This window comes from Plecotus auritus (genome assembly GCF_963455305.1).
Source record: "Plecotus auritus genome assembly, chromosome: X".
Taxonomy (NCBI): domain Eukaryota; kingdom Metazoa; phylum Chordata; class Mammalia; order Chiroptera; family Vespertilionidae; genus Plecotus; species Plecotus auritus.
The window spans coordinates 103,673,953-103,698,197 of record NC_137784.1 but is presented as its reverse complement, the minus strand read 5'-3'; the positions used below and the strand labels follow the sequence as shown (position 1 = coordinate 103,698,197).

General features: G+C 38.7%; 1 protein-coding gene across 1 annotated transcript in view; it reads left to right on the top strand.

Moving 5' to 3' along the window:
* TENM1 (teneurin transmembrane protein 1) overlaps window positions 1–24,245 on the top strand; it is a 1,003,294-nt gene that overhangs the window by 711,313 nt on the left and 267,736 nt on the right. Inside the window, exon 14 of the mRNA XM_080653537.1 lies at window positions 337–537. Within this exon, the coding sequence (XP_080509663.1) occupies window positions 337–537 (201 nt within the window). The remainder of the gene's footprint in view (window positions 1–336; window positions 538–24,245) is intronic.

Genomic DNA, 24,245 nt, shown 5'->3' with positions numbered 1-24,245 from the left:
TTTTTTTTTGCAAAGCTGAGGAATTCCTATCACAGGCCCTCACTGATCCACTCACCCATTTGTGTGGGAGTGCTACACACTACTAACAATCTAACAGTGTCAGACAACATATGTATGGTTTCCTTTTTCTAAATTTAGGATGCAATCTTTATGATATCTAATGATATTTTTAAATGTTAATAATCTGGTTTGAACACAGTGTTGACCTGAGTCATAGTATTGCCTAATTAAAACAGCAGAAATGGCATGATATTAGGAAATCAATGTGAATATCTCTGTGTCATATAATGGCCATACCTGTTCATTTTAACCTTTCCTCCTTTCTTGGGCCTTCAGAGGATTGCTTAGACCCAATGTGTTCCAGTCATGGCATCTGTGTGAAAGGAGAATGTCACTGTTCTACTGGTTGGGGAGGAATCAATTGTGAAACTCCACTTCCTATATGTCAAGAGCAGTGCTCAGGACATGGCACTTTTCTTCTGGACACTGGAATGTGCAGCTGTGACCCCAAGTGGACAGGATCTGACTGCTCAACAGGTACGTTGAAGTTGTCTCCTTCCTCCACTCCTAGGTCTTTGCCTTAAGGTAGTACTCTGTATGCCTTTTATGAGTCGTAAGGGGCTTCTAGGTGTTTCCTAGGCTAGTATTTTACTGGATTTTTATATACAACACTAGAGGCCTGGAGCATGAAATTCGTGCACAGGTGGGGTCCCTAGGCCTGGCTGGTGATCAGGGCTGATCAGGTTCCCCGCCTCCCCGCCTCCTCCTTCCCTCGCTGCCTGCATCTGCCGCCACCCACTCCTAGTTCCCCATTCCAGCCCAGGGCCCAGGCCCAATCTGGCAATTGGGACCTGCCAGCCAGGGGGAGGGGCCAACTGCCACCAAAGCGGGTGGGCAGCGAGCCGATTGGGGCCTGTTGACTAGGGGGAGGGACCCAGGAGGTTGGCAGCTGGGCCCAAGAAGGGAGCCAGCTCTCAACCACCTTGGGAAAAGGGCTGCATCCACCACCACCCACCCCCAGTTCCCTGTCCCAGCCCAGGGGCCAGCCCCAATAGGGCAATCGGGGCCTGCCAGCTGGGGGAAGAGACTGGGAGGTTGGCCGGCAGGCCCCATAGGCGATGGGAGCCTGTGGGCTGGGGGAAGCTCCTGTAATTGAGCGTCTTCCCCCTGGTGGTCAGTGTGTGTCATAGCAACCGGTCATTCTGGTCATTCCAGTTGTTCCATCGTAAGGGTCACTTAGATACTGCTGGGTTTTTTATTGTATTTTTCATTGTCATAGGTCTGTGCTAAAATCTCTGTCCTCATTCTGTATTCTCCTGAAATTATTTCCTCCAGCCCCAAGTCTCCCACTATCAGTTCTATGCAGATTATTTCAAATTTATATTTCCCCAAACTCAAATAATCCTTCATTTCCAACAATCTGCTACATATTTGCACTGGGTGTCCCATGACTTAAAAATACAACTTAGCCCAGGAACTCTATTTATATATTGCCATATTGTTGCCCAATTTCTATTCTCACAACTGTGATTTCATTTTCATATTCCCTACAGTAACATCATCCATAGTTCTCCATTGTCCATAGATAAACTTCAACTATCTTAGCCTCTTATTACAAACTATTTCAAATTTCTGTCTCCAGACTGTCTTCTACTTCTGCTTTCTGCATAAATCCTTCCATCTGCTAAAGCAGCCTTGGGCAAACTACGGCCCGCGGGCCGGATCCGGCTGTTCTATCCGGTTCTCTTGCTCTCCCCTTCGCTCCTTTACTTTGAATTTATATTAGTTCACACAAACACTCCATCCATGCTTTTGTTCCGGCCCTCCGGTCCAGTTTAAGAACCCATTGTGGCCCTCGAGTCAAAAAGTTTGCCCACCCCTGTGCTAAAGTAATATGTATGCTTGCCTTACCCCCAATACATCACACTTTTCTCTGTGCCTTTTCCTCAGCCAGAAATGCTATTACCTTTCTATCTATGAAAATCCAAGCCATCCAACAAGACCAAGTACAATTTTTTATCAATTAATTTTTTTTAATTTTTCTTTCTTTTAGTTTATTTTTTAGTTTTTATTTTATCTTATTGTTTAAAGTATTACATATAGTAGTACATATATCTCCTTTTCAATTACAGTTTGCATTTAATATTATTTTGTATTAGCTTCAGGTGTACAGCATAGTGGTTAGACAATCATATACTTTACAGAGTGGTCCCCCTGATTTTTCAAGTGTCCAACTGGCCCCATACATAGTTATTACAATATTATAGAGTACATTCCCTACAATTTGAGATATTCTATAAAACATTTCCTGATCACATCAGTAAGATCCTCTGAAACCCTATGATACTCAGTGCTAGAGAGTAAAAAGGGCATCGTGCTGTAGGTATTTGTGTACATGACTTGTTTTTCCACCTAAACTGAAAGGAAGGGATCATTCTTTATAACTTGTCTTCTTATCCTCAGACCATATGCTCATTAAATGAGTAGAATTACTAAATGATAACTCCTACAAAGCTTGTGCCTATTTTTGTTAAGGATGTGAAATGACATGTGATAAACAGGAGCTATAGGTGCTCTGTGAGACCTTCTGTGCCACTGAATTAGCTCATGAACCAAAAAGTCTGCAATCCTGTGGTATAAACAGGAGAATCCCTCTGTTAAGAGAATTCATTCTATATATATATACTTAGCAAATATATGTGTGCCTACTATGTGCTAGGTGCTAGAGATATAGTGGTGACCAAGATGGTCATGGTCCTTGCACAAAAGGAACTTATAGTGTAGTGGGGAGGCACATTGAGCATGTCAGAGGAGGGTTACAAAAGGGAAGTGACTGGGCCTTATGGAGCTGTATAGTATGGCTCTAATCTGATTATTATTTTTTTTACTAAATGCTATTGAACACATACCATTCTTACATATGTCAGATGTACTTTGGCCTAGAGCTTCAAGTTTTTTTTTCTTTCAATTTAAAATATTTAATGATTTATTTCTGTCACATATTATTTTTCTTTTTTTATTTTTTAATTGTTTGAAGTATTACAAATAGTAGTACATATGTCTCCTTTTTTTTCCCCCATTGACCTCCTCCCGCCCCCCCCTTCCCCCCAGTACATGCCTTTACCTGCCCCCCTCCCCAGTGTCTTTTATCCATTGGTTATGCTTATATGCATAAGTACAAGTCCTTCGGTTGATCTCTTATAGCCCCCCCGCCAAAACCTCCTCTGCCTTCCCGCTGTAGTTTGACAGTCTGTTCAATGCTTCTTTGCCTCTGTATCTATTTTTTCCCCATTTCTTTCCTTTAAAAAATCTTGCCTCTGCAGACTAGAAATAAACATATAATAACAAAAAATGTTTGAGTCCCAATTTCAATGTCCAACAGTTCTGAGTCCCTGTTTCAATGTCTAACAGTTCCTTAAGTGTACATGTCAGCAATGATATCTGGATAATGGGCACATGGTGGCAATGCAGGTCCAACCCTCTCTGGTTTGGTCCTAGGCAACCTGCTGCATCGCACAGCTGCTGACTGCTAGCGTGGCCAGGCATCGTCAGCGTCTTCCATCTCTGGACTGTTTCTCCTCTTGTCTTCGTGGTTGGAGCAGACCTGTCAATTCCTCTCTGTTGCAGGAATCCACATGGTCTTGGAGTTGTTTTCTGAAAATATACAAACATATTCTCGACCAAAAGTTAATAAAGGAATCTTTTCTATATAATTGATTTGGGATCCTTTTTATTTTTGCCCAAACGATTTTCCTTTGTCTTATTTAGACACCATGTGTGTTTTTCATGGGTGTCTTGCTGTTAGCATTACAAATGAAAACTAATTTTGTAAAGTAAAAGTTTTCTAGATGTAATTTACTTATAGGATATTTTTCCTTACATGATATTACCCTACTATCCCCCCTTTTTTGATTAATGGAGGTTTTTGTAACTTTTATAATGCAGTCTTGATAACTTTAAATTTTAATTTTTTGCACAAAAATATGACTGCTTTAGTTTCATTGCATGTTCAGGAATTTTACCATGAGATGAACTACCAATAGAAATTTTAGTTACCACATTAGGAACAGCTTTTTGTCCAGTACAATTAAATTTTCTTGAATATTCACTTATTTCAATTAGCCTATTTAAATTAATCTGAAAACTTGATTATTATTTTACTATCAAATTTAATACTCTACCAACAATCTTAGTTTACCCTGTAAATATTAGTGGAAAGGATTATTTGCATTCTTGAGTAGGCCCTGAGCATTCCTGGTGCTAGGCTAGATTTAGATATAGGGCAGCTGCTGTCGGCCAAGTCACTGTCTGTCACCTGTGTCCCGATCTGAGCTGGGCGTGGGAAGCAAAGCAGCCATGGGGAGAGGAGACCTCCCTCAGACGGGGTGAGGGTTCAGGCCCCTGCAGGGTTGGGGGGTGAGGGTCTGCGCCCCATCTCTGTTGACCCCCAAGTTCTCTCCTGGTGGCCCCTCTGCGACTGTGCCTGTCTTAGGTTGTTCCTTCCCTGAGGAGTCTTACCCGTCTCTGGCTAACCAGTCATCCTCCGGGGCCAAGCAGGGTGATGTGAGGTTCAGTTCTGTCTCCTTGGTAGCCTATGCCCCCGTGGCCTCCACGCCCAGCACCTGCCTTGGGATCCCCTGGCCTGCTGGCGGGGCCCCAGCACTGATCACATATCTCGGGGAACTCAGGTTTCTTCTCCAGGGAGGGCCCAGTAGAGCTTCAAGTTTAAAACAGTATTGGTATTAAAGCACATATTTGCATATCAGTTATATATTAGGCATTATTCTAAGTGTTGTACATATATGTATTCACTTAATCTTCATAACAACCTAAGAGATAAGTAGTTTAATTATGCCCACTTTACAAATGAGAAAAGTGAAGCACAAGAGGTTAAATAACTTGCCCAAAGTTACCCATATAACAAGTGTCAGAGTTAGAATTTGGACTAAGGTATTCTGGCTTCACATTCTGTGTATTTACTAGTAATCACTATACCATACTGTCTGGCAAGGAGAGACAGAAGTACACAATGAACAAGAAATATACAACCTTCTGAAACATAAGGAAACTGAGGGCCTGAGAGGTTAAATAACTTGTCCAGAGCCATAGACTTGGCTAATTGCAACCCTGAAAGTAGAGTCTCAGTCTGGTGATTTTTTTTTTCATGTTTAACTTTCTTTTCAGCTCTCCACCCTCATCCCCACCAAAGAAAGAAGGAAGAGTTAGACAGGGAGCTGGGACTACTGTGAATAGATTATTTTACTGAAACAGGAAAGTTCAAGGAGAGAAAGGATGTAACATATCAAGTGCATGAATGACATATTTGTCCAGAGACCCTGGTCTAAAGCCACACTCATCTATTCTGGACCCAGTAGAAAAAAAGAACACTAGAAGCATCTCTTGCTCAAAGAAGTATAAGAGTGGATAGGTATGAGCCAAAACTCAGCAGCCTCTCAGGCTAAATGATTACTAATAAAAACTAACAACTTGAAAAATAGGGGAAGGAGATGCCTTCCAAATTTCCATTGTCATGGTAGGAATAGTCCTTCTGTGATTTTTAAGCTTCTCAAAGGTTGTTCCCACAGAGTATATTTAACTATTGAGATGATCTCACTGTGAAGTCTTTTAATTGAGTGCGCTCAGTACAGGAAGCAATTTAACAGTTGATTCTTATAATGGATCATGTCATTTCAAAGGTGGATATGCTCTTTGCCATTGATCATTTTCTTCTTCTAAGCACATGAAACTTAGCTGTTAGCATGTTAACCGTGCTGCTATGATACCAAGGGGACTGCAGTGAATGGTTTACTGATTATTTTCAGTCTTTTTACTAGATACACTGAGTATTGTTAGGGGCACTGAATTGATACTTGATATCGTCTTCTTTAACCTGAAGGTCTCATGGTACTTCACAAAGGCTAATTCATTATTCTTTAAAAATATCTCAAGAGGAACACAATAGAAGCTTGTTATAACATGGTTTAGATTCAGATATACCACAGGTCAGATCATGCTCTCTTAAAATGTAACTCCTTGCCCTGAAATCTCAGTAATACATTTAGCCTATACTGAGGATATTGGCAGTAACCTCTAATATCAGCATTGTAAAATGCAGCTACTGTATTTCTTTCATAAAATCTGACTTCTCTTGGTCACAGTCTTTGAGAGGAAACATAAAAGCGGAGTTCAGAGCGTTGTACTCCTTTCTTCTTGGTTAAACTTCCTCTCAAATCTACTGTTATTCACAGATGACTGAGTGAAATTCATAGAAGGTAAGCACTCACATAAAGAGGATAATTCTTGCCCTGGTCTACTGTGATCCCCTCTTATTATACTATATCTTAGAAATGGATTAATCAGTTAGAGAGATATGAAACATTAGGCCTAAGGGTATTTCTGAACTCACTACAGTGGAACATCAGTTCTAGAACTTCATTAGTTCCGGAAGGTTGTTCAATAAGTGATTTGTTCAAAAACCAAATCATTTTTTCCTATTAGAAATAATGTAAATGGAATTAATTTCTTCCAAATGCTTCCCTGTTTTAACTTTTCTTATATACAGTACATGTCTAATGTACTGTTTAATCTATAAACAAACACTTCTTTTCTTAAATTTATCAAACCACCCCCTACTAGCCTTAAATAAATCACTTTCAGCATTCCTTCCAGGGCTGTCTTTCAGGAAGTCAGCATGCTGCATCTTCATTTTTTCACATATCACTGCTTCTGAAATGCTGTCACAGGCTAACTGCTTTTTGTTTATCCAAATCAACAACAGTTTTTCTACCTCTTCAATTGCCTGTGATCATTGTTTCTTTCACCCTTAACAACATTAACACTTTTGATGGCCTCTATGTTTTAAAATTTTGCTAATCAACCATTTTGCCAGCAACAAAAGCAAAGAAAAAACCCACAAAAATATTCACAGCACAATTTTCTGAGATGTTAACAAGCAAGGTTTAGCAGTAATTGAGTCACATTCTCTCCTTTGTTTGTGGCCTGAGAGATGCTTTTTGTCATGCTGATATATCAGCATGAAAGGTTTGTCAATTCCAGAACCTAAGTTTGATTCAACATTATTTCCATAAACAACTTGGTTGAGAACCAAACTGCTGGAGATGGGAGAGTTCAAAAACTGAGGTTTGACTGTATTTGCAATACAACAGAAATCATGAGGTACTCCTAATTATAGCCAGGTGCTCTCAGCAGGGTTAGTTCCTGAAGCTCCCTTAAGGCTTTGGTATAAGGATATTTGTTTTCATGCCATCCTATGATATGTGGCCATCTTGTTTTTCCATTAGAGAGATGACTCTGTATGTGTGTGTGCAATCACAGCACAGTGACCTTGAGTAACTCGCTTAACATTTTTGAATCTCAGCTGGCTCATTTTTGAAATGTAGATTAACCAAATGGCCCTTGAGGCCCCTTACAACACTGAGATCTATGATTCTTGATCCTGTATATTGAGCTTTTGACACTGATTATGAATGGTTTGTGGATACAGTCCATAAACTCTCTTAACTCCATATTGTTTATGGTGAGAAAATATTCATTATAAATATGTTTGTTTTCATTATAAGGACATTCACATTTTGATATATAGACCATGTTGCTTGAGAACTTAATATTCTTTATAGCAATACACATAAACACATAACATAAACGTGTGTGTGCATATATATATCTTCATTAAAGCAATGTCTCGTTATGTTTTTAAGTGTCCCCTAATGGATGATGATATGATCTACTAATAAAACAGATAATTAGAAGAGGAACTTGTAAGAAGCTCGTATAATTATTGTTGCTGGGGAAATTTTCCTTGATTATACAAATACCATATGCTTTAAAAACATTATTAGTTTTCCATTTTATTGAAAGTGCCAATAATCACAATATTGTTATCTGACTCTACATGTCTATCACATACAACACATCACTTCTTCTGCAATTTCCAGGTATTGATTAGGCCATTTGAAAAGATTAGTATGTATACTGTATTTTTTCTATAGACATTACAGTAAAGAAGCTTTGTTCAAATGTAATGCACTTGCTAATCACACAAATATGTAGCTATTCACCATACCATTGAAGAGAAAAATCCATTCATATCTAAAGTACTTAGAATTTAACAACTTCAGTTGAAAAGATGTAATTAATGAGGCCAAATTAGAAACTGAAGATTGCATGTACTTTTCCATATTTAATTCTGGACACAGACCTTAATTCTTAGCAACAGTAGCTGAGTTCTCAGAAGAAATATTTCTATTAGCTAGCAAACAATGTTAAACCCTAATGCTTCAAATTGCCTGGACTTAAAGAAAAGCTGAAATATAGACAATTAGTCATTGAAACATATGGGAGGTTTTTATAGTGCTTTTAGAGCATACAAACACAAAAGGCTTATGACTAATTCCTATGTAGGCTTATTTATCTTTAATTTGCTATTTGAAGTATGACAACTTCTGATCAAACTTATTTTAAAGTAATTCTTGTTTTTACTCAGTAGAAAATAAAGGGTATGCCTTCAGATGATACTTATTTTGATAAAATAAACTCCTGCTTAAAGCATAGTGGTGCACCATTAACAGCATTAACTCTAGATTATTGAATCAGTAAGCGAAGTTCATTGGTGGCACTAGAACTACAACCCACAGCATCCTTAGCAGAATCCCAAGTCAAATAAAGTGTGTAAGACTGAATCTACAGAAATATCTTTGGGAAGTAGATATGAAATGGAAAAAAAATCACACTATTATCATGATTTCCTAGCAACATATCCTATTCAGATGGTTTTCCATCCCCTAAGCCTTTTATTCTTATTGTTCTCAAGTAAAAGTAGAAAATAAATCCCAAAATATTCTCAGATTCAAAAATCATTTATCTTTATAAAAGAGAGTTCATTTAATGGCCATAAGATTGTATACATAGTGAGGTGATTCAAAGTACATCAAATATCAAATGTTTTCCTGTTACATCTTTTACATTTTTTTCTGAGGCAATAAAAACCACACCTGTTATATGCCATCATTAGCAAGCAGCAATGCAAAAATCCAGTGAAACTTTTGATAATTTGACAAGTTTGAACTAACAGGAAAATTTGCAGGTGCCTCTCTGTAAATCTGAGCTAGCTCTACTGACTATGTCAGGACATGAAAGCTTTAAAATTGTTTTTCAAACCAGGGACATATATTTTTTAAAGGTGGCAATTATGAAGCAAGAAAATGTAAGTAAACATGAGTGAGAGGATGTGTGATCATTTACAAGGTTAAAGTACAATTAATAATAAGGAATGCATGTGGATAGACCAGTTGGAACATCATCAAAAGAAAACAGGCAAATTTTGTTTTTCTCTTTGAAACACATTCTTCTTATTTACTCAACCTCTTCTTTTGAATCCCAGATTCTTCTGCTATTTGACATTTTACTCAATTCATGTTTAGCTACGTGAAATGAAAAAGATTCAGAAAAGGGGAAATCTAAAAGATGTATCTGACCCTTTTAAATGAGATACTGTAGGAAAAGTGGCCACCTGGGTGCCCACCTCTACACTGTGACTAACTTACTGCCATTCCAGTCCTCTGAGAGAGAAAGAGAAGGTAGAAGTGCTCTGTGTGGAGATAGCTGAGAGAGGTTAAAGGAAGCTAAAATTTAATTTTGCAAAATTGGTAGCCAGGAAATGGGGGTAGATCAGAATAAATCATCCCAATCCTGCTTGCCAAAATCAGATGATTGGAGATAGTGAAGAGCATACCATATATCTCCCCCAAGTAAATCAAATGATACTTTCATTTCTGTAATAAAAATATCCTCCATTTATCTGATGGTTTTACTTTTTTTCTCCAAATGCTCACATACCCATTTTCTTTATTTCATTATTAGGCCATAATTGTGTCATTATTAGAATTTGGATTGCATATTGAGCTTGGATGATACAAAATACCTGTAGAACTGTTTCAGAGAATTGATTTATATATATTATTTCCAGTCATTGGAGAGAAGGAAAAGAGGGATAAGAATGACAGATTAGTTCTTTGTTAAAGTTTAAGGAAATACATTTTTACATGGAAACCTGATAAATGGAAGCTCATAGAAATTCTGAATGGGTGCTTCATCTGTTGTAAAGAACTTGGCTTAAATGCAGGCTTCCACATTCCCAGTAACCTAGCAAAAAGTTTCTGGTACTCTCATAATATCCATAAGGTGGGTAATAGCTTCCTCATTTTATTGTTGAAAGAACTAATTTCCTGTGTGACACTGGACAACTTACTTTACTGTGCATGCTTCAGAGTTGAGGCTAGCAACAGAATTCACAGCCCAGTGTGCTGTCCTACAGGTCAGTGTGGATTAATTTTTTATCGTAATGTTAACGTAAAAAAACCATTGAAACCTGTAAAGAATTTTTGTGAGTTTATTTGAGCCAAACTGTCAACATATGGCGGGGAGCAGAACCTCAACGAATTGAGATAATGCTCCGGGAGAATGGTGGGTTACATTTGTATTTATACATCGCAATCAAAGGAGGGACATAGGTGGGTTACATGAAATTCATTGGTGATAGATTAAGGAGGTGGGATAAAGCAAAGCTGGGAAAACCCCTGGGATTGGATAAAAAGTGAAATGATGAACACATATTTAGGTGAATACAGGAACAATTAACATGATAATGAAGGAATTTGTGGTATCTGTCCTGGCGCCCACCACTTTTGGTTGTGCCCCAGGGGCTCCAGAAAAAGGGAAGTTACAAGTTACAAGTTACCCAGACATTTCAAGGGTATGTTATCATAGATGCAAAAAGACAGATAGGCTCAGTTAAGGTAAAGGTAAAGGTTGACCTTGTCAGTGAAGATACTGGCCTAGGATGTAACTGCCCACCATAACTGCATTTAGTTAAAGTTTAATTTCAGACCATCCTTTGGTTACTTTAGGTCTCTGAGTTTGCAAGGCTGCTATGCAGGCCTCCACTGAGCTTGTCAGGTCAGCATGTGGCCCCTTTCTTCCACACTACTTGTGATGTGCTAAACTTGAATGTAAGGATCTATGTCTTTTGTAAATCATAGAAAATGTTTAGTCATCTCATTGAATCTTGATTTTCTCATCATCTCTATTATCTCATTTTGGAAGTTCTATTCGACTGACCCACTCTGGACTCTATGTCTTTTACTTATTTTTCCTATTTTCCATTTCTTTGTTTCTCTATTGTATTGTAGGTAATTTCCTCAAATCTGTCTTCTGGCTCACTAAATATCTCTTCAACTATATTTATGATGTTTAACCCTCCTACTCAAATTTAATTTCAGTAATTACTTTTTATTTCTAAAATTTTAATATTTTTTCAAGTATGCCTCATTAGTTTTGGGTAATTTCTTGCTCCTTAATCTTGTTTTTTGTTGCTCTCTTTTCTCTAAGCATATTAAACTTATTTTATATGTTGTATCTGATAAATATAGCATGTTAAGCCCTTGTGGGTGTAGTAAGTCTGTGGTTTGTTGTTTTCATCATATCCTTTATATCAGTGGTTCTCAACCTTTCTAATGCCGCAACCCTTTAATGCAGTTCCTCATATTGTGGTGACTCCCAACCATAAAATTATTTTCGTTACTACTTCGTAACTGTAATTTTGCTACTGTTATGAATCGTAATGTAAATATCTGTGTTTTCCGATGATCTTAGGCAACCCTGCTAGCGGTTCTCAACCTGTGGGTCACAACCCACAGGTTGAAAACCGCTGCTATAGAGCCTAAGACCATCGGAAAACACAGATATTTACATTACGATTCATTAACAGAGGCAAAATTACAGTTACGAAGTAGCAACAAAAATAATTTTATGGTTGGGGGTCACCACAACATGAGGAACTGTTTTAAAGGGTCATGGCATTAGAAAAGTTGAGAACCACTGCTTTATATGATGGCTTTCTTTCTTGTTTCTGTTATTTTTTTAAAATATATTTTTATTGATTTCAGAGAGGAAGGGAGAGAGAGAGAGAGAAACATCAATGGTGACTGAGAATCATTAATCGGCTGCCTCCTGCACTCCCCTGCATTGGGAACTGAGCCCGCAACCCTCTGTTATTTTATTTTTTTAAAATATATTTTATTGATCTTTTTACAGAAAGGAAGGGAGAGGGATAGAGAGTTAGAAACATCGATGAGAAAGAAACATCGATCAGCTGCCTCCTGCACACCTCCTACTGGGGATGTGCCCGCAACCAAGATACATGCCCTTGACCAGAATCGAACCTGGGACCCTTCAGTCCGCAGGCTGATGCTCCATCCACTGAGCCAAACCGGTTAGGGCCCTCTGTTATTTTTTTATTATTATTGTGAGTTCAAATATGTTGAAATTTTAAGTCCTGTATGAAGAACGTATTCCTCTGGGGAGCATTTACATTTGTTCTGTCAGGAACCTATCTGCACTACAGATTAGGGAAAATTTTATATTAAAAACCATAGGTTACACTTTTTTGAACCATACATATTGTATAAATTGAGGTCCCAAGTCCACAAGAAACTTGGTTAGTGGCCATAAAGTTTCAGAGGAGGCTTATTGTTTAACATCTTCAAAGACCCAAGCCTGAGGGAGATAATTTTCTTCTAGAGTTTGTTTGCAATGCACAGTTTCTTCTAGGTTGGTTTTGAATATTGTTCCCTTATCCTGTGCAGGCCCAAAGTTTAGCTGTCAGTTCCCACTCTGGAGTTTCACCAAAACTCTAGGTCACCCATATCCTCAGATGCTTTTGGTGGCCTTATAGAACTCTGACCTTCCATGTAATCTTGGGCAAATCAAGCACTATGGCTCTCAATTTACACATCTGCAAAATGTGTATTTCAGCTAAATTTACATATCAATTTAATTCTAGTAATTAACATTTTTTCACTCTTAAGTGGAGAAAAATTTTAATTTCCAGTTAAATCAAGAATTCTATTGACTAAGATATATGTAGACTTGTTAGAGTCCAGCAAACTTAGAAAAGTTCATTCCATGCCAGGAAAATGATTTGTTTCAGTGTCTGAACATTGGAGGAATGTCTTGGAAGTATTTTTCAAAAGATATTTCTGAAACCATAGCAGTCTAAGTTAACAGTTTAATCAAGGGTAAACAGTTTCAACAATCAAAAAAGCCTCCCACACTTCCTGCTAGGCCCATTCCATTTTTAAATTGAATTCTGCATGTCAATAAGTAGTGAAAGTTAAAACACTCTAATTATTGCCTACTTTCTTTTCCAACATTCTTCACTTCGTTCATTTCTTCTTTGACATATTTGTTGGTGTAATCATGGAATAGTGGCACAAGAATAGATCTTAGAGATTACCTTTTTTGTTGTTGTTTGTTTTTTTCAATGTTCTTAAATGCTTTATTCTTTTGTTTTTTTTTAGGTCACCTTGTATTGCCCCTCCCCCGTCTTTTATAGCTGAGAAAACTGAGGTCCAGAAGGTTGAATGACTTGTGTAAGGTCATGCAGATTATTAGTCACATAGTTAATATGAAAAGCAAGTCTCATGATCTCTGGTTTTGGCTTTTTGTCTATTATAGCATTCAGAGAGCCTTGTTCAACTTTAACAGTTGTTAAATTTCCACTTAATCTCTAGAATATTGGCATTGTACATATATAGGGGAAGATCTCAGCATCTCTAACTTGACTAACAGAATATTATGGAAACTGTCAGAGATTTGGCATAGGAAAATTCAGGCAGAAATGAACTCAAATACCAGCTCTGCTTCTAAGTTACTATATGACCTTGAATAAATTACTTGGTTTCTCTGAGCCTCTCCTATAAAATGGGAAAATAATTCTTACTATGTAGGGTTAAACATAAGGGTTAAATGATATAATACATGTAAAACACCTAGCATAGTGCTTCACCCATAGTAGACATTAAATTGTAATAATAAACAGTAGCTATTATTGTCATTATATTTCATTTCTCATTATAAAGACAAATTTCAAAGTAGTAATTTCAAATTACAAGACATATTTTTTAAGTAGAAGATAAATTAGTAGCTGTCTTAAACAAATTCATTTTTAGGCATTGTAAAGCTGAATTAATTTAAGACTATGAAAATTGTTTCTACTCCAAAGTCATTACCTTCTTTTGTCCCTATCCATTTGGTGCTTTTCCTAAGATGTTTTACTGAAAAGTAGGCTCAAAAGTAGTTGTTCTCTCACTTTACTCTCTTCATTTTAAGTCCTTCTATTTATTAAATATCATATTCAAGGAAAATTTATATTCCTGGCATGTCAGCTAAGATTAGAGTCAATAACAGGAAATACCTTCTATAAGGAAAAAAAAATTAAGAGTGGCTTAAACAAGATACAAGTGTGAATTTATCTCACACAAAGGAAATCTAGAGGTAGGCAGTCCAAAGCTTGTATAGTGACTCCAGAAAGAAAGCCACATCTAGTTCACATCACTACTATCCCTAAAAAGAGACCCTTATTCTCATAGTAAACAAGGAAGCCAGTGCTCCAGCCACCACATCTTTATTCCAGGCAAGACAAAGGAATTGGGTAGAGAAAGGGCCTGACCCCTCTTTATTTTTACTTTTATTTTTTTAAATATATTTTATTGATTTTTTACAGAGAGGAAGGGAGAGGGATAGAGAGTTAGAAACATCGATGAGAGAGAAACATCGATCAGCTGCCTCCTGCACACCCCTACTGGGGATGTGCCCGCAACCAAGGTACATGCCCTTGACCGGAATCGAACCTGGGACCTCTCAGTCCGCAGGCCGACGCTCTATCCACTGAGCCAAACCGGTTTCGGCCCCTCTTTATTAAGGAGGCTTTATTGAAGCTACTGCTGGAAACATTGGCTTATATCTAATTGACCAATAATTAAGTTATTTAACACATAGAAGCAAAGGAAGCTAAGAAATGCAATATTTATTTAAGGAAGACATGTGCACAGGTAAATAACATTGAATTTCACTGTAGTTTTCTAGCTCTCAACCAAAACAACAGGGCACCAAGACCTGTTTTGTGATTTACTGTGTTCTCAGCATAAAGACAAAACCATAGCTCAATGGAAATAAACTTTTCTTTATAGTGATACCAGTGACACACTGTACCTATGGATTCTATTCAAAATTTGGTGTGGAAAACAAATTAAAGGATCCCATTAGTTTTTATATAGATCACATGTTGAAATGATAATACTTTGGATATATTGTGTTAAAGTATAATATTAAAATTAATTTCACCTGTACTTTTAAAAATTTAATATGGCTACTAAAAATGTTTTCATTATTTATGTGGCCTACATTTGAATCTCACTTTATATTTGTAGTGGACAGCATTGTTCTAATATCTGGCAGTATTAAGTCTAGCCTGGAAACTATAACCAAATGTTTCTTCCAAATTAAACTGATTGTATGGTGATAGCAAGATAAATGAACAAATAAACTTGTAGTATAGGATTACTGACAAAGCCAGCTATATGTGGAGAAGGTCTACCAGAAATGATTCGAGTTTTAGTATAATTGACCCAATAATCCTTTTTGACAATAATAAGACAACAAAGGTAGCAGTTATTAAATCTTTTCATTTATGACAATAAAACCATAACAAGGAAGTATAAAAGAATGCTTACACTTATATTTCCTAAGACAGGAAAAACATCAAGACATTAATACTCAAGAGTTCTGCAAAATATAATAAAGAATACAAATGTGGGCCAATAATAGAGTAATTAAATTCCTAAAGATACTACTACTTCTATAGAATGTAGACCTGAAAAGCCAGGCTTTTGGTCTCTCAAGAAGGAAGCCAGAATATGTTTCAGATAAAGTGCCTAATAAAGTAATAGGTTTATAACTTGGATGGATAAAGTGTTTTTATGTCATAAAATGAGTTAGAACACTCTGGGTCCCGCCAGAAAACCTATCTATACATATAAAAGGCTAATATGTTAAGTGTCTGACCATCCAACCAGTCGCTATGATATGCACTGACCACCAGGGGGCAGACACTCAACGCAGGAGCTGCTGTGACGTGCACTGGCCATTTACAGAGAAATGGCACTGCAAACCTGGTGCCCACAAAACAGTACTTGGCTTCCCCCAAGTGGGACACAGGCCCCACCACCACCCCGTAGTGACACCCTGCTAAATTGCAGCTGATGCTGCCAAGACCCCATGGCACAAAAAGCAGCCCACAGCCCAGCCCAGCCCAGAAATGGTGGCTGTGGGCACTGGATAATGACCTCACGTAGCCATGCCCGGCTTCCTCTCCCTAGCGACTAGCCTTGGAGTTTCTTCAGCACAGGAAAACAACTTGCTTTATAGCCAGGTGGAAACATTGTACAGTTTAACCAAATGTCTGTGAAGCCTTTTCCCATGCCTCATCTCATTTGATCCTCACAGAAGTCCTGGAGTAGGTAGATAGGAGACTCGATGGAATCCTGGTTTTTTTTTCATTAGCCGGAAAACAGAGATTTAGAAAGCTTAGAAATTTGACCAGACTGAAAAGAAGTAAGAAATGGTGGACCTTGAAAATGACTTCAGGTTTTCTCACTGCGCAGAATATAGTCCAACACTGCTGCAGTTAAATATTTTACCCTTTGTTCTCTCTGTGTGATCTACAATAATAATCTGCTTCATGTTGATATTTACTGCTGTGTTGCTGACAATTACCTGAAAGAGAAGTTGGGGTGCTTCACTGGGCTGGAAAAAGTTTAGCTAAATCAGAAAGCAGGTCTAATTAAGCAAGTTTATTCTATAGATACAAAAAGCTAAGTTGACTTGCACATGCATGATACATATAAAGCTCTCACTGGTGCCAATCGCATGCAGGTGTTTCGATCTGTCATTGTCGATCATGAATTTGGTTGACACTTCTATTATAGAGAAAGGGCAAATGGCGATATTAAAATATTTCTTCTAATTTCCTTTCAATGTGCACGAATTCGTGTACCAGGCCACTAGTAGAGATAATAAACAAAGTAGCAAGGATTATAGCTTGTCATTCAGAGTGGTTCTTGGATGGTCCTTAGGCCATGAAATCTTCTTCAGATTCTTTACTTAGTTTGAATGTTTTAAAAAAATCATGTGTGCTATACAAGGAGGAATTACTATGGTGTAGACAGAGGCTCAGGATTACTAAATTGTCATTTGGCATCTGAGCTGCCATGACCTTGTTCTTCAATTTTGTACTTTATGTAACTGCCACAGAGCCTGGCCTCTTTACGGGCTGGGACAACTAAATTCAAATATTTCCCCAAGGTTATTAAATCTGAGTTTTTACTTAGCAATGAGCTTTTCATAAATACAATTTGACTTTGATAAAAATCCAAATGGTTTCTTTTAATGTATGCAAATATTGCCACATTAACCTGGCCAGAATTTTTTGGTTTTCTCTGTCCAATATTCTTGTCAAAGCAGATTCTAGGATAGTAGAGACAGAGAGTATATCCATTTTAATCATCATCAGTCTGTTCTTAATGGGAGATGTCCCTCACTTGAGGCACATGTAGGGACAGTCAATATGGTCCTTGGGAATCAGAGGATTACCAACAGAGTAGCAAAGCTTCAATCCATCTCATTCCTCTCACCCTCTTTGCATCATTAGTCCAAACATAAATGCAAACAAGCTCTGGAACTGTATACCAAGGGTTAAAATACTGAATAAGTGATTAATTTCTACTTTTTTCATAATATCGGTCTTAAGCATGGTAGTAAGAAATGAGAAGTTAATACTAGTCAATAATCTCTTCTATAACAAATACAATCTATAATGTTGGTCTTCAAGCTAGATACAAAGTTTCTGTAGGTTTATTCCACATCCTAACCTTCAGTTACAGCAGGTTTGGTCCATAAATACATTTTTTTATGTGTGAGGAAATTTCCTTGTGGATCATACATCTCTCTCTAAAAATATATCTCTCTAAAAGATTGGTTCATAGGGAAGCAACCCACATAGTCCCTGAAGACTTCTGGTAGAAAACAAAAGGATCCACCACCATCCTAGAATTCAGCTCCTAAGATGTGATTAACTCCACCATAGGAGCAGAGAATGGATAAAAGTTTAAAGATTATTTTAAAAGGACCATATATCTAAGCAAACTCTGTGCACCTTGACAGGAGATATACAAGGGCAATGGCAAATCATTTCCAGATTGCCAGGGAATTGAATCAGGACCAAAAGAAAGATAGTCTAGTTATATGTCAGATGTTCAATAGCAGTTCACCTTACTTCTTCCAAGTTTTGTAGTAGTTGTTGTTTTCAGCAAAACTCTCATATATGGGAAGATAAACTGTGTTAGAAACAAGAGCTCATGAACATGTTAAAAACAAGCAGAAATGACTGTGCAACAACAGGGGATCTAGCTGTGAAATTCCAACTTGGAATGTTCCAGAAAAGTCTTAGTAAACGAAGAACCCTTTGGTGAGTCTAAGGAATCTATCTATAATAATAAAAGGGTACTATGCTAATTAGACCAGACGTCATTCCGAATATTCTTCCTGATGAAGCCGGGGATGGAGGGAAGCCAGACAGGTCCCGGGTGCTTGTGGGTAGCCCAGGGGAAGCCAGCTGAGGTCCCAGATGCCTGCTGGCATCCGGAGGAGTGAAGCCCAGGTCCCGGGTGCCAGAGGGAAGCCAGTGCCAGCAGCTGGGGGAAGGAAGGCCTACTCTTGCACAAATTTTCATGCATCGGGCCTCTAGTCCTATCTAATAAAAAAGTAATATGCAAATTAACCATCACTCCACTACACCCACAAGCCACGCCCACAAGCCAATCAGGAGCGAATATGCAAATAAACCCAACCAAGATGGCTACAGCCACAGAGAGCAGAAGGGAGGCTTGGGTTTCCCCGGCAATGGAGGAAGCCAAGCTTTCTGCCTGCTCTTGCCAGCCTAGGCCTCTACTCAAGGCTACAAAGTTTCAATTATAGAAGATACATAAATCCAAACAAAAATGGTGGCAGCCACGGAGCTAGAAAGAGCAGGAAGCTAGGGTTGCCCCTGGCGATGGAGGAAGCCAAGCTTTCCGCACACCCTGGCTGGCCCAGGCCTCTGCTTAAGGCTACAAAGTTTCAATTATAGAAGATACATAAATCCCAACAGAAATGGCTGCTGCCACAGAGCAAGCAGAAGGGTTGGCTCCGCTCCAGGCTACAAAGTTTCAATTGTAGAAGATAAATAAACCCCAGATACCAGGGCCTCCACTTGGGTCACCAGGGGGCGTGGCTGGCCTGCAAACCACCACAGGCCCCTCACCCAGGCCGCCTCACGCCCCAAGGGAACCCCCACCCTGATCCAGGACACCCTTCAGGGCAAACCAGCTGGCCCCCACCCATGCACCAGGCCTCTATCCTATCTAATAAAAGAGTAATATGCAGATTGCCCCCATGTGGACACAAGATGGCTGCCACAAGATGGCCAGCAGGGGAGGGCAGTTGGGAGGGACCAGGCCTGCAAGGGAGGGCAGTTAAGGGTGACCAAGCCTGCAGGGGAGGGCAGTTGGGGGGAACCCAGGCCTGCAGGGAAGGGCAGTTGGGGGGAACCCAGGCCTGCAGGGGAGAGCAGTTTGGGGAGACCAGGCCTGCAGGGAAGGGTAGTTAGGGGTGACCAGGCCTGCAGGGGAGGGCAGTTGGGGGGAACCCAGGCCTGCAGGGGAGGGCAGTTGGGGGGAACCCAGGCCTGCAGGGGAGAGCAGTTGGGGGGGACAAGGCCTGCAGGGGAGGGCATTTAGGGGTGACCAGGCCTGCAGGGGATGGCAGTTAGGGGCAAACAGGCTGGCAGGGGAGCAGTTAGGCATCAATCAGGTTGGCAGAGGAGTGGTTAGGGGGTGATCAGGCTGGCAGGCAGAAGCAGTTAGGAGCAATCAGGCAGAGGCAGGTGAGTGGTTGGGAGCCAGCAGTCCTGGATTGTGAGAGGGAAGTCCGACTGCCCATTTAGGCATGATCCCACTGGGATCGGGCTTAAACGGGCAGTTGGACATCCCTCGAGGGGTCCCAGATTGGAGAGGGTGCAGGCTGGGCTGAGGGATACACACCCCCGTGCACAAATTTCGTGTACCAGGCCTCTAGTTTTATATAAAGAAATACGCCCAATGTCATTACCACCATTGAACTAGCTCAGCCTAACCTGGCTGACAAAAACCTCTAGCTGCAAAGTTTTCACACCCCTATTTCTAGGAATGTATTAGGCATACCTTTTGTGGCCCAAATAATCTGAACTGTGATGGGGCTTATTAATGATGATAATGATGATTATGGTAATAGTAGTAATGATGATGGTGATAATGTTACATTCATTGAGTTCTTATTATATAGCACATACTTTACAAATACTATCTATTTAATCTTCATCACAAGTCAGTATTTCCAGAGTATTTTCTTTACAACCATTTTCTGCAAGATTTTATAGACAAACAAAAACATTCTGTGGTAATAAAATAATAAAAGCAGAAATACTGCATGTGTTAGCTCCCACTTGGAAATTCACAAACCACCTTCTCATATTCCAGATTCTAAAAATTCCCTGCAAGAGGAAAACTGTGTAGCAGAACATTCCACAAAAATTTGAACAGGCAACCCAGGCTTTGCTTAACATTTCCTCATATCTGTGTTCTTTGGAACACACTTTGGGTAAAGGTGCTATAAAATGCTATCATCATTTTATAGATGAGGACATGAAAACTTAGAGAAATTCAGCAGTGTGCCTTGGATCACATAACCAGTAGGAGGCAGCACTTTTGAAGCTAAGTTTATTTATTGCCAAAGCTCATACTCATATTTGAGTGTAATAACTCAGACCATGACTATGATGTATTAACTGTTTATTATGTTCAAAGTGCTTTATCTTTATGTACATTGTATCTCATCCTTGCCACAGTCCTGCAGTGGGAGCACTGTTATTCCCATTTTATAAATGAAGAGAATGAGGCTTGATTAGATTCAATGACTTACCCAGACCTTGTCAAACAAAGCTTATCCGGGGATGTCAGCAGGGCTGTAGAGTTTATTGGTTCTGGTCATGCAGTCTTAAACTAATTATCTAACTTCTTCAAGTTTTGATGTCCATCTCTGTAAAATGGGTGTAATACCTCTGGCACATAGTAATTATTTTGTAAATAGTTTCTATTCCACAGACAGTAACAGATTTAACCAAGCCAGTATACTTTAAAATAAATATATAGTGAGGCTTAACATTGGAAGTATGGTTCATGAATTTATTCATTGCCTCTAAGGTAGATATGAACTTGCTATCAATCAAGTTTTTAGGCATCATTAGAGAAGGCAATTGAGGGCCAGAGAGTAGCAGGCAGCCAAATAAACCCTGTGCTCAGTGAGGGAAGATATAAATTCTGTAAAGGTCATACTTTCAGATTCAATCAAAAAGGTTCAGCACAGTGTAGTGTAAAGAACACGGCTTAGAGTTAGACAGACCTGAATGTGATACCAGCATCACCTCTAATTAGCTGTATGACCTTAAGCAACTCATTTAACCTCTCTGAGCCACAGCATCTCATCAAAAAAAAAAAAAATGGAATTAACACTACCTTGCAAGGTTGCAGTAAAGATTAAATGAGATATTGTATGTGAAGATTCTAGCACTGAACCTGGTACTCATTACATGGTAGTGTTGGCCCCTAGGGCTTTGCCTTCTACCTTCTATAGCAGCATGCTTTAACCAACAACAGAGAAATGTATCAGTGAATGGGCATTGGTCCAGTCTCAGAAATGTGCCTGGTGCCCTCTACAACCTTAAGGATAGTCTGGGGTGTGGAAATGGATGTTAATTAGTCTTTTAAATATTAATCCCAAAGTATCCTCAATCACTAGGATAGTGACATGTGTCACTGTGAATGAGGAATCCTGAGAGAATAAAGTCATCAAAACCCATTTTTAAAGCAAGGAGGAGGGAAGATTTCTCAACTTTAGCAGCTGATTTACATCTATTAAACTGATAGAACCAGTGCAAAATCCTGGGGTAAATTTTGAATTTTGCTATTTCCCACCCCCCCCCCCCGCCCCCTGCAAATTTCAAGCAAACTACAAATTGTGTGCGTGTTTATGCAATTATCATATAGATGTGTTATAGATACAGTTGGGGGTGGAGACATTTCCTTCCTTCTATGCTAAGGCTTGTAAATTAATTCTAGAGCACGCTCTAAAAACTACCTACATAAAAGTGCATGTAGCATTTAATCTCCAAGCATGTACTTAAACCAGAAAGTCACATGCTTGCACACTCACACGAACACATTTCCACACATGCAGTCACACAAATGCACAAACATGCAGATACTTGCACACTTGTACACACACTCAAACACACTCATGCACATACGTAGTCAAACAATGCTCACACATGCACACATATATACTCAGATGCTAGCATATTCACACATATAGGCATGCTCAGATCATCACCTATGTATATGAGTATACTATTGCACATTTATGCATGCACTCAAACACATGCTTGCTCACTCATACACACCCATGCAAACTTATACACATTCACTCGATGCTGTACTTACACATATAAGTCTGTTTATTTCTGAAGAATATTGTAATTAGTCTGAATTAAAAAAACTATTTTATAATAATATTTTCATCCTGGGCTTATTTTCTTGACCATTGAACACAAGATTTTATTTATTTACGTTACATTCTACAGCAGAGAGGTTAGAGAATTTTAAAGTCTGCAGATTATATTCATACCCTTTTAAAATAATTTTTAAATCTCATTCTATCTCCCAATACAGCACATCTCTAAAACTGAAGTGCTTTTGGGTGGATGTAAAATCTTGTAATAGTTATAAATTGATATGTGCATGTAGAGTAATTTAAAATCATTAAAATGATACACTTTTTAAAGTACTTTTTAAGAAAACAAGTAAAGCAATATTGCAGTGTATTAATGGAGCTCAGGCTATCTTAAATTGATTTTGAAATTAAACATCAAAAACTGCAACTTGAAAAAATAATTAGGTGAACCATTATATAGAAATCAAAAAGAGAAACGACTCTTGAAATTTAGGAAATTGCAAATTAAGAGTGTCAGTAATCCTGATTTGGCAAGGGCAAGGATTGTCAATGGAAAGACAATATATACTGCTTAAAGTATTCTTGAAAACCGAACTGTGCCCCAGGTTTGCTACTCTGTTTTGGTTTCCGGTGTGGAGTTTTTGTTTCCTTTTGTTTTGCTTGTATTGCATATCAGTGTGAGAACTTCATGTAGCAAAAGACTTGCAAACCTTTTCTCAGTGGAAGACTTAACCCTATGAGCCTTTTGGGGAGGAAACTGGTGACACGAGACTGCAGGAGATGGTCAGATTACTCATCTCCTTTTTCCACCCCAAACATTAGATTGAACTGTATTGATTGTTGATATTTGACCTATAAATGTGATATTTTCATATGATTCAGCCTAATATTTTCAACATAACTAGATTTGGGAGGAAAGGGAGTTGTAATTATCTGGAAAGTGGCCTTGTTCTGATCCCAGCAGTATACTAAAAATAAGTGATCTCAAAATCATTTCTGAAACATGGAGCTAGTTACTTAATTGCTATTAGTTCATGCATTTAAAGGGGGAATAATTCCAACTTACCACACATAACACAAAAGTTAGAAGGATTAAAATTAAATATCATAGTGTTTTAAAATATTCCAAATTATAATAGAAATAAACTTAAGGGTAAGGCATTCTCACCTGTTTGGATCTTTCATTCATTCAGACTATTCTCAGGTGTAAACTAGCTTGCACAAAAGGTTTCTCAATTTTTAGTATCAGGGCTAAATACTTAACAATTTGAAATATCTCCATTCTGAAAACATTCATCTTCAGCTGTTGCAGAAGACCAAAGATAAACCAAGGGCAGCCTTAAAGAAGAGGAGGGACACTGTTTAATACGCCGGCGGACTCAGGGAACAGCCTTCCAAATCTGAGTGAAGGAACATGCATGGGGCCCTCCCTTTTATCTCCCTGTGGTCCTTGTCCCACGAACATGGATTATGCTTGTGGTCCTTTTCGTGGGCCTTTCAAGAAGGCCCCCAGGTGTTGGGGGTTTCCAGGCCATATCTGATGGTCTGGCCTGGTGCTAGCGTTAATAACCCTCCCTCCAGGGCAGTGCACTGTTCACAGTAACAGGTTCTGCAAGACCAGTATCTGGGAAGGAGATGGGGACTTAATTATAGGTTATCAGGAATGTACACTGAGCTTTCTGGCTTGGATTCAGATCACTAGCCCCAAATATCAGGGTTACATTGGAATTAGCCCTTTTTAGCCTTCT